This window comes from Myotis myotis, unplaced genomic scaffold, assembly GCF_014108235.1.
Source record: "Myotis myotis isolate mMyoMyo1 unplaced genomic scaffold, mMyoMyo1.p scaffold_m19_p_3, whole genome shotgun sequence".
In the NCBI taxonomy this organism is placed as follows: Eukaryota; Metazoa; Chordata; class Mammalia; order Chiroptera; family Vespertilionidae; genus Myotis; species Myotis myotis.
Genome location: NW_023416335.1, coordinates 111,884,897 through 111,896,886, shown reverse-complemented (window position 1 = coordinate 111,896,886; position 11,990 = coordinate 111,884,897). Strand labels below are relative to the sequence as shown.

At 37.6% G+C, this 11,990-nt stretch overlaps 1 protein-coding gene across 1 annotated transcript; it reads right to left on the bottom strand.

Moving 5' to 3' along the window:
- Window positions 1–296: 296 nt before the first annotated feature.
- Window positions 297–11,395, bottom strand: LOC118650548 (X antigen family member 5-like). The gene is given in 3 exon segments (XM_036298950.1): window positions 297–430; window positions 433–510; window positions 11,344–11,395. Coding segments are annotated over 3 exon segments (264 nt in total).
- Window positions 11,396–11,990: the final 595 nt, after the last annotated feature.

Sequence of the window (11,990 nt, the reverse complement as noted above, 5' to 3'; positions counted from 1 at the left end):
CCCACGGGCCGTAGTTTGCCCACGACTGATCTATACAGTTTAAAGAATAATATTAAACAAACACCCATGTAACCTAAATATTATTTTCTTTCTTTTTTATAGTCAATAATATTGTAACAACCACATATGGTGGTGCCATGTCAGCACTTGAAACATAAGGGGACCATGCTGCAAAGTCTATGACTGCCCAACCACCATGCGGAGCACCTGAAGTCATCACAATGCAATACCAAATGTAAATCATATTTGAAAAACAGAACAAAAGAGCACTCTGCGTGTTTTCAGCCCATCTTCCTTTAGACTTGTGGTTGCCCTTCCCCTGCTTCTGGTATGTAAACAGGTTCTAGTTTTGGTAAAATCTCACCCTTGATATCAGCTTTGCACTTGCCCCCAGTCTTTGGGTGAGCCAGTTCTTAAAGATCAGCATCCTGTCATGACATTGAATCTCAGATGCTCCTACATCATCTTTCTCTTGATCAGGTGTAATATCCTGACTCTCAGTTGGTGACTCTTTTTTAAAAAAATTTTTTTAATTGATTAAGTTATTACATATGTGTCCTTATCCCCACATTGATACTGGTCCTCAGTAGGCTGCTGGACAACCACTGGCTAGGAAGATTCTTCATCTTCTAGTATTTTTTTCCATATAGATTGTGAGATTACATGCCCTCTCATATTTCATACAGTTGAATCTCAACTAGCTAGAAAGAATCAAGACAGAAGGAACATAGCTACCTCTGGCCCAGCTCTCTAAATACGTACTTTTTAGAAAGGCAGAATCTGGTCCTTGAATTTGACTGGTGTGGAGCTTTGCAGGGCAGGCATGGAACGGGTTGTTAGAACATATAAATGTACCATAGTATGGATTTAGGGTGGGCAGAAAGGAGGTGGCAGGGGTGATGACATATTACCTATCTTCAAAGACCTGAAAAGACATTCAGCAGCAAGGCATGATGCCAAGACCAGTGAATCAGCTTCTCTCTCAACATCTTAACTCTACTGTAGTATAAATAATCCAGGTTTGATTGTACTTAAAGAGACAATTATGGATTATATCATATACTCTATGATATTCATAGAATGTCATAAAGATGATATTCTAACCCATTGATAAGAGGTAATAATTGGAGCATTCTTGTAGCAAATTTTCTGTTAAACTTTACATTCTTAGGTTTCAAATACCAATTTAAAATCACTTTGATTCATCTGGCACTAGAGCATCACAATTCCATTTCTAATCCCTGGAGTATCAAAGATTACTCTGTGCTTCAACTTAAAAGCTCTCCCTCTGGTCCCAGGTGCAGAAGCATACTTTGCAGCTAACCGCAGGAAACCTTTCTGTCATCTTGCCTGTCAGAGTTGCACCAAGTGCACTCAGTCCTTTAGTTGTCATTTTAATGGATAACTTTGCAGGTGTTATAAAGGGAATCTATTCAGAAAGAACATGATCAAGAGAAGCTCAAAGAGGAATGAAAAATGTGAAGCTTTTATTAAATGTCATCCTTTTTAAAGTTGATAGTCAAAGTCTTTGGGAAAAAAAGGCACCTTGTGAAATGACACAGTTCCATCTACTCTATTTGGGGAGGGGGGAGGCTAAAGGGTCCATTTTCATGTATGCAGCTTATTGGAAAAACTAATCACTACATATCTAAAGCCACTGGGCTATTTTGTTTAAAGGCTACTTTTAATGTTCTACATTTAAAATGGCAAAAAATATTCTTACACACTTCATAATTTTTTTTGGCCACAGATTTACATGGATGTTTCAGGTTGGTTAAATATAAATAGGCCTCATATATTTCTCTGAAAGAGGTCTGTCACGTGATGGGAGAAGAAATCCAAGCACCAGTGGAATTTTATGCTGCAGCTCTGACCTTCAGCCTTTCCTGCACATAGCAGAGGCCAACCCAATCTTTGTTTCTTCAATCTTCCACCAAGTTTTCTTTTGAAATTTTATTTTCTTTACACACAGACAATTTTTCTTAGATTCCTAGGAAGCAGGCTTCTTGGTAGAAGAAAACTGAGTAACTTCCACTATTAGAGAGCTCTTCAAATAATTTTTTTTAGTGCTATCACTTACTTCATATGCAGGTGACATGGTTGTCAATGTAGAAAATCTGATGCAATTTTACCAAAAAATATAAATAAAAACTACTAGAACTAGAACTAGTAAATGAATTTAGCAAGGTTGCAGAATAGAAGCTTAATATAAAAATTAATTGTATTCCTATACATTAATAATCAGAAATTAAAGTTTATAGACAATACCATAAAATAGCATTCAAAATATGCATATTAGACATAAATCTGCCAAGAGTATGCAAGACCTATACACTGAAAACCATAAAACATTAATGAGAAAAATTAAAGACCTAAATAAAGTGACATGCTATGTTTATGACTCTGAAAACTCAATGTTGTTAACATGTCAGTTCTTTCCAAATTACCTATATATTCAATTCAATCTCAATGAAAATCTCAGTTGGCTTTTTTGTGTTGAAATTGACAAGTTAATTCTAAAATTTACATTAAAATGCAAAATATCTAAATTAACTAAAATGCTTTTAAAAAGTTGAACAATTGAAATCTACCTGATTTCAAGACTATCATAAAACATAAGTAAACAGGACTATGTGGAAACAGCATATAGATAAATAGATCAATAGAATAGAAGAAAGAGTTTAAAAATATATAGATCAACATATAAGGACAACTGATTTTTGACAAAGGTGCAAAGACAAAAGTTGGATATCCATATATCAAAAAAGAGAACTTCATTGATACCTCTTACCATATGCAAAAATTAAGTCAAAATTAATCATAGATTTAAATACAAACTCTATTAATCTTTTGGGGAAAAAAAATAAGAAACTAAAAAGGCAAGCTACAGAGTGGGAGAAAAACTGTGCATTTAAATTATTGAGTTTATTTCTTAACTATTTTTTAAAAATATATTTTATTGATCTCTTACAGAGAGGAAGGGAGAGGGATAGAGAGTTAGAAACATCGATGAGAGAGAAACAATAATCAGCTGCCTCCTGCACACTCCCTACTGGGTATGTGCCTACAACCAAGGTACATGCCCTTGACGAGAATCGAACCTGGGACCCTTGAGTCCGCAGGCCTATGCTCTATCCATTGAGCCAAACTGGTTAGGGCTATTCCTTAACTATTGAGTTTCAAGATAAAAGTCTTAAAATTTTGTTATAAATAAAAGTTATTTATTAGGTATAAGTTTTGGAAATGTTTTAATTCAATTCGTTTGTCTTTTTATTCTTTAGTCTTTTAAAGAGCAGACATTTTTAATTTTGATAAAGTCCATTTATCAATTTGTTCATTTATGAATTATACTTTTGGTGTCATATTAAATAAATCTTTGTCTAACCCAGTGTTACAAATGTTTCCTCCTAAGTTTTCTTTTAGAAGTGTCAGTGTTTCAAAGGGATGGTTAAACTGGTCTCTACTGCTCTAACATGGCTTCAATAGGAAGTCCCGTTTCCCAGAGGATTTTAACAGTACCCAGATATCTCAAAATTATATTTAAAATGCAAATTTAGTTGATATACAAAGAATAGGAAAAAATCTCAACAACTCATAAGGAAAATTAAATTACTAAAAAGTTGTCTACCCTGTGGTGATCTGAATCTTGATAGCTATAATAAGTTGTTGCATGAAGTAAGGTTGGGCACTCTTGAAACAAATGGAAAGGTAGTATTTCTCAGCAAAGAAAAGCAAGTTGTAAAAAAAAAGTCCACCCAAACAAACAGATACTTTAGAATAAAAAATAAAGTAAGTAATGATGATAGAGGAAAGAATCTATAAACTTGAATAAGCAATATAAATTATCCAATCTGAGCAACAGAGAAAAAATATATTAGAAAAAGGCAAGTTATCAGGTCTCAGAGACCTGTGGAGTCATATTAAAAGGTGTAGCATTCATTCCAGATGTGTCCTTGGAGAAGAAAATGTGATTGGTGCAGAATAAATATTTGAAGAAGTAATGTCTGAAAACACCCCAAATTTGGTGAAAGACATAAATTTACAACTTTTCTCTAACTGGATAAGCTGAAAGGAAATCATGCCCAGATAAATCTTAATCAAGCATATAAAACACAATATAAAACCCAAACTGAGTGGTCCAAATTCATTCATTTTTCAATTTTCAAAGTGCGATTCTGGCCCAAACCTCTGGATGGGCTTAGAACTCTGCCAGTAACACTCTGTGCAGGAGGAAGAAACATTTCCCATTTCGTGTCTCTGGCAGGCAGGACTCCTCTGCTTTGTTTCAAGATTAATTTTCTCGCTAAATCTTTGTACTTTTTGTTCTCAAAATCTTTATGGGAAGAACAGACAGATCTGGATGATCCAGATGGCTTTGGCCAAGCGATGTCACAGTGCAGATGGAATACCCAGCTAGGCTTGGGGAGGAGGGAGAACTTTCCCTAATTTTTTCTCTTGGGTTTCTTTGTCTCATCCCTGTGGCAGCTACTCCGTGACCTTAGTTGGCCCATCAATGTGACTCCCTTTAGAAATGACTCTTTAAAGTGGTATCTCACTTGTTCTTATCATAGGTCCTAAAGTTGTGACATATCTTTGTCTTGTTTTCCCAGTGCAATGATGATGCTTATGATAGGTACTACGCATGAGGTCTTTGGTCTTGCACCACTCGCTGCTTGACAGCTGACTTTCACTCTGTGCTTCTTTGAGCTTCCCTTGGAAAGGCCACTAGCCACCAGGCCTGCACTTCAGCATCACCCGCCATCTTTCCCTGAATGCTTTGCAGCGCCTGAGGAACTGTCACCTGCACACCCTTTGTTATTTTGTAAGTCAATATTGAACCCCAGGAATATGTGAGAATGGGAGAACACGGAAAGTTTGAGTGAGCAAAACACCCAATGAGAAGTGGACCCATGGGATGAGAGCTTATGATAGCACTTTATTGATCATGCGCACTCTATATAAGAAAACATTTATTTATAGGTCAAAAAAGTTGAATATTGGTAATTTCATATGCTTCACCCTAATAATTGTACTCTTCCTCACTATAGTGAGTATATAGAGTCTCTAAATATTTTTAATAAGGAATATTTCTGTGATGAGAGTATTATAACAAATCAATGCTCCATAGGGCAGTGCTAATTAACATATGTACATTACTATTGCTGTTGTTATCATTAGACTGTAGTCACCAAACAGGCTAATCCAAGGGCAACCCAGATGAGTCTTGCCAGGCCACTTTCCTGTTGTCTGTTTCCTAGTGATGGGGGTGTGGGCTAAGCATGGAGGCAGCAGGCTGGCATAGGCTTCCTGTCCAGAGCACTATCACTGAGCCATCTGTTTGCTCCAGCTGACCAAGATATTTACCCTGGGAGGAGATGAGCATTAGGTGTCATGTGATCCACTCATCAGTGAACTATTTCCACTGATTTTGGAGATTTTCAATACAGATGGCACCAAAGGCTGTGTGGCAAAATGTGAAGTGTATATTCACATGGGCTTTTGGAAAGTAGAAAAATACCAAGTGATTGATATATATATTTAAATCTTGTCTTTTATACTTTACAACATCAACAGTGCCATGTCCATAATAGGTGTTAAAAATAATAATAATAATAATAATAAGCTGCAGTGTGAGGGACAGTAGTCTAAACACCTTGACTTTTCAGCTGGATTAACTGGGTATGAATCCTAGTTCTGTCACTGAATAATTGTTACCTTTGGCAAATTAACTTCTCTGTGAATCAGTTTTCTCTTCTGCAAAATGAGGATGGGTGAGATTTATATTTGTAAATTCTGATGCTGGCTATATAAAAAGCATGGTGTGTGTTGACTTCTACAATTATTAAACAAATGATTTTTAGTATAGAGAAGAAGTTTTAAAGTCTGTTAAAAAGCAACAATAAAATTCTAAAAATCAACAAAATATCCAAACTCCAGAAAGGATAAATTTCTTTTCCTTGTATTAGAATGGTGTAGTATTGCTTCGTGTGCACTATTATGTAGGTCAGAGGCTAGCTAAGAATTCCTGGTTTCATGAGGATCTTTCTTGTAATTGTTCCTGCTCTTCTACATTTTCTCTTCTGGTATTTAACTATCTTTGCCAACTATATGAAGTGGCTGATATAATCATTCCGTCCCTAATAACTGATGGCCATGGCATTGGTAATCATCATTAAGGTCAATCAACAAGATAATTTGATTGGTACATCCAGGTCCACCTCCTTAACCCCAAGTTGGAAACTGTATCTATGCATTTTGCCCACAATGAATAAAAAATGAATTTATTTTGCTCTTATGTTGCTATGTAGCATTTTAGAATTCAACAGTCTATAGTCACAGGAAAGTGTTCTAAACTACCAGCTTCTTTGCATACTGTGCCTCACAAGAATTCAGAGGAGCCCTAAGCATATTTGTCAGTTATTTTCAGAAGATTTCTAGGAGGAAGCTTGGTATCTTAACACTGCATGACTTTTCTTGCTGCTTTGAACACTGAGTTCACATTCACCTCAAAGCTACTCAACCTTTATCAAAAAATTCGCCCTTAGAGCAGAGAAATGTCCTTTTCAATAAAAGTGATAAAAAATACCTGAAAAACTTATAAAACCTTTAATTGATTTAGTGAAAGAATTATTATTCTGGGTTGCTTCTTTTCTTGGGTGACATTTGATTGATAAAGTTTCTCAAAGTTTAAATATATTTCTAAATATCTTTCTCATCTTTTGTTGTGTCTTCCAGTTCAACACATTTCCATTTAACTTATTATGGACAACTATATTCCTTTAAAAATATTTGTGTGAAAGCTGAGTCTCTTAGTTTCTTTGTTGTTCAGTTTCTCTGGATAGCATTTGGTCCCTGAGTCCTTACTTCTGGTTCAGCCACTCCTAACTTCATTGTTCCATTTCACTTAGGGTTTTCCCAGCTGAGGCTGATGACTGACAGTGCTGGCTCTCAGGCTCTGGGCCCCAATTACCAGCCTTACTTCGTGTAGAGCATAGGTTCTCAACCTGTGGTTCTCAACCATTTTGGGGGTCGAACGACCCTTTCACAGGGGTCGCCTAAGACCATTGGAAAACACATATATAATTACATATTGTTTTTGTGGTTAATCACTATGCTTTAATTATGTTCAATTTGTAACAATGAAATTGGGGGTCACCACAACATGAGGCACTGTATTAAAAGGTCGTGTCATTAGGAAGGTTGAGAACCACTGGTATAGAGTGTCACTTTTCACTACCCAGTGTTCAGACCTCTGGGTTTAGTTCTCCCAATCAGTTGAATCTTTTGCTTCCTCCCATTGTGTGATGGTTAATTCTTTTATCTGTACTCCTGTCCCTCTGTCTGCCCTGTACCTGTATTTGTTAATGGTGTTAGGTTCCTGCATTCTCAGCTCCTTAATGTCATTTAATCTTTAATTTATCCACATTATTCTAAATTTCCAAATCTGCTTTAAAAACAAGTATTTATATTTTCAGAACCTTTTTTTTCTATTATAAAAACAATATATGCTCATTGTAAAAAGAATGATTAAATATCCCATATGTAATTTCATCTCAAGGAAATTAACAAGGCCCTTTTTTCTAGTTTTATTTTTTACTTTAAAGAAAAATAAAAATTACAATTATATCTACCTGGAATGAAGTTTAAAAGCCACCAGAACCAAAAATACCAGTGCACTGGGCATGACACACCAAGGATTATAGATTTCTATTGTTGTAAAACATTTTGTATAATCTTGTGAACATTTTCCCAGGTCTTATTCCTTTATTAAAAAAATATTCTCTGAAACTGCATGGGTTTATTGTTTAAAAACATCTGAGGGTTTAGTATTCCTAAGTGCTCATAAAACTTTAGCCATGGAATGACAGCTTTTGTTGCCTGTGATTTCAAAGGAAAGAAAATAATATCAGACCTTGGTCCCTGAAAAGTGAAGGGAACATGTAATAACCTTTCGTATATGTGCTGCTGAAGTGAACACAGCAACCTTTGGGATATGTGTTTCGGTCAGGGTTCTCCAGAACAGAACCAATAGAAAAGTAAATAAAAAAATAAATATGTAATTTATTTATTTTTAAGAAATTGGGTTATGTAATTGAGGAGGTGGGCAAATCTTTTTTAAAACTTTATTTTTATTGTTGACATTATTACAGATGTCCCCATCCTCCCCTCTGCCCACCTCCCCCTGCCCTCGCTTCCCCTTCCTGCTGGCCATCACCACTGTTGTCTGTGTCTATGGTCTATGCATTTGTGTTGTTTGGCTAATCCCTTTACCTTCTTTCAATTTGCAGGCTGGAAGCAGGCTGAGTTTGTATGTTATAGTCTTAAGGTGAGGAAATTAATAGTCTATAACCAGACAATACAAGAAGAAGAGTCTTAGAGCTTAGGAGAAAAAGGCAAGGAAAATGCACTTAGGGGGAGCGGGTGGGGGAAGGCACAGGGTGCTCCATAGAGAGAGCAGCCTGCTGTTGAAGGCTTTTAACAGGACAAGAAGCTTGTATGTTATAGTCTTAAGGTGAGGACGATGTTTTCTTGGCATTAGCAAATACTTTAAGAACAACCAAGAACTTGGAGAAGTGCTCAAAGTCAAGTGTTCTTTTTAATTCTATTACTGAATCTGTGTCAATTCAAATAATTCCATTTCTCAATGAGTCTCATTTTCAAAGGCCAAAACTCCACATTAAAATTAATCAACATGAATCATTACCAACTTTTTAAGGAATAGGTTAATTCTTGTCCTGTTAAAAGTCTTCAACAGCAGGCTGCTCTCTCTATGGAGCACCCTGTGCCTTTCCCCACCCCCTCTCCCTAGGTGCATTTTCCTTGCCTTTTTCTCCTAAGCTCTAAGACTCTTCTTCTACTTCTGTGACTTTCTAAATAAACCTTCTCTTATAAAGAAAAAAAAATTTCAATAGCATAAAAATATGGAAATCACCCAAATTTATTTTACAATCCTGCAGCCACAGCTTTAGACTTCAAGAAACCCATGGCCATGTTCCTGTCTTCACTGCTATCATTAGGGATGGAAGCAAATCAAACCCTCTGTAAATACTGCTGTGAACAATATTTTGCAGAAAGAAAACTTCAGAATGATCTATCTTATAAAACTCATGAAAAAACTTCTTGGATAAATATTAACAACTTGAGTTCAGGGCTTACATGCTCAGGTGCTAGTACAGGAAAAACAGAATTGGGGTGAGATTTGTCTGGGTAGGTCAGAGAAAATGGAAGATGGATAAGAGAGTTTAAGGCTTGTCTAAGAGTGGGATGGAACTGCTATACCATGAAGTCTAAATTGCAGAGAAAGGGAAGTAGAAAGTGGAGGGCAGATGGACAGGGAGAAAGCAAAGCATCTATGAGCCAGTGGCTGTGTTGACAGCACCAGAGTGGAGTCAAGGATGATGTGACCAGGTGGGATGCACTCCATAGGGCAGGGGTCTTTACCAGAAAGTGAAGGGAAATGGTCTAGAAATGCTTTAGGGTAGTGGGGAGGACAGTGACCTTGTCTCCTGACTTGGGGAATAACACAATGATAATTATAATGATGGAATTTTAATAGCTACCATTTCTGGAGGCCTTACTGGGCATCAAGCTGTGAGCTGAATATTTTGTATATCCTGTGTCACTTATCAAAAGCATGAGAAAATAAGCAGATTCTTGAAACTGTAGGAGAGCTGGTGCCTTCAGGGGAGAGCTAGTGACAATTAAGGTGAGGACAGGGGGCGGATGTTCCAAGAGAGGTCTGGAGACATAGGGAAGTTTGTAGATAATGGAAAGTACATGAGGGTAGAGTGTCAGGGTTTGGGAGGAAGGGGGCAGAGTGGGAGGGACCAATCATATATACTGTGCAGTGGAAGAAAAACAAATTTGTGGGCAAGGAGTTATACTGGATCCTATTTAGATAAAAACAAGACAATGAAGAATCAAGTCCTAGATTGTTGACCCAGATAAGAATTCTAGATGCAGGGATGGAAAGAGGGCAGAAGGCAGAGCAGTGCTGCCTAGAGAAACTCTCTCGCCTGGGCCTCCTCCAGGTGCCATCAGAGGCAGAACAAAGAGTAGGGGCTGGAGCCTGAAAAAGACGTCCAGGCCATGAGAACAGCTGGCTTTCTTTCTGTTTCTCTAAAGCAGCGGTTCTCAACCTGTGGGTCGCGACCCCTTTGGGGGTCAAATGACCCTTTCACAGGGGTCGCCTAAGACCATTGGAAAACACATATATAATTACATATTGTTTTTGTGATTAATCACTATGCTTTAATTATGTTCAATTTGTAACAATGAAATTGGGGGTCACCACAACATGAGGAACTGTATTAAAGGGTCGCAGCATTAGGAAGGTTGAGAACCACTGCTCTAGAGAGTTGGCATCACTGATATATATTTTTGGTCTCTCAGAAGGAATAGGCTTCTAGAAGTTTTTAAGCTATTTTATCTTTATATGTCATCAACAAATGTATATTGAGTCTCTACTGTGTACTATGTTAGATGCCATGTAGAAAAATGTAAAAAACAGGGTCCATGCCATCAAGAAACTTAGGGTCTAATTAAGAAGAAAGGCCATGACAAGTCAAAAGTATGAGAAGTTAATGATAAGATACAACAAAGTCATAATTAAGCACATGATATTTGGGAAATAAACAGTATGGATAAACAGGTGTCTGTGTTCAGAGAAGAGAGTAGACTTGAGTGGTATGGGAAGGTTTTAGAGGGATGAGTAGCTTGCACAGGGGTTGGGATAGCATTTAGACAAAACAAGAGGAAAATGCATTTTAGGCCTGAATAAGACATCTGTCAAGTTAGAGACCAGGCAGCAGAGGGCTCGTGTCAGAGTGGCTGTGGAAAGGGACACGAGAGGCAGGCAGCAGGACCAGTGAGGAGGCCTTAGAATGTCAGGATGAAGAGCCAAAAAGGCAAGGCTTGTCCTATGACATTGAGAAGCCAGGAGGCTGAGAGTCTTCACTCTCTGTAAGTTGATTTCTCCTGAGAGAATGGTTCTACAAAACAATTCTATGACTCATTCCAGGATGCTCAGAAACATTCGATAAGAGTCTTTGACTCAGGAACAGACACTCTGCTTTTTAAGGTGAGAGTTTGGTAGTTCTTGGCAATTGCTGTTGTTTTGCAGGTTGAGGTGCAAGGATTTAAAAAACGCATAATCAAAGGAATGCCTGACTTAGATGTGTTTGTTTAAGTATTTTGACCATGTGGTTTTGGAATAGACCTCACAGGAAAAAGAGCAGTTTGTGAAGCCTGGACTGCACTGATCCATAAGAAGAACCTGAACAGGGCACATGTTGAATGCTGAATTGGGGTAGATTGTTTAGATTTCACAGATCTGGTCTTTACCAGTTCTCATGGCTTGGACAGGCAGGCCTAGTGCATCTGGCTTCAAGTTCATTATGAGACCATACAAATATGTTACCCCAACTTGGGACTGATGAAATCTTTCCTCTCATGCATCCAATTTGCATTTATGAACACGTGGCTATGGAGATAAGGAATTGTTATGTGGACACATGTGTGTTAAAAACATCTATGCAGTAATAACTAACACTGGACCTCTTCATGGACTGCACAAATAAAGGCAAACCACTTGACACACAAAGGAAAGTTTGGTATAAATAAATAGAAAGTCCACTTAAGGCATGGACAGCTTAATGTTAAAGGTTAATTACAGCCTACCAGCCGTGGGCAAACTATGGCCCGCGAGCCGAATCCGGCCCGTTTGAAATGAATAAAACTAAAAAAAAAAAAAAAAGACCGTACCCTTTTATGTAATGATGTTTACGTTGAATTTATATCAGTTCACACAAACACTCCATCCATGCTTTTGTTCCAGCCCTCCGGTCCAGTTTAAGAACCCATTGTGGCCCTCGAGTCAAAAAGCTTGCCCACCCCTAGCCTAGCCAGTGTGGCTCATGGTTGAGCATCGGCCTATGAACCAGGAAATCATGATTTGATTCCCAGTTAGGGCTCAAACCCAGGCTGCAGGC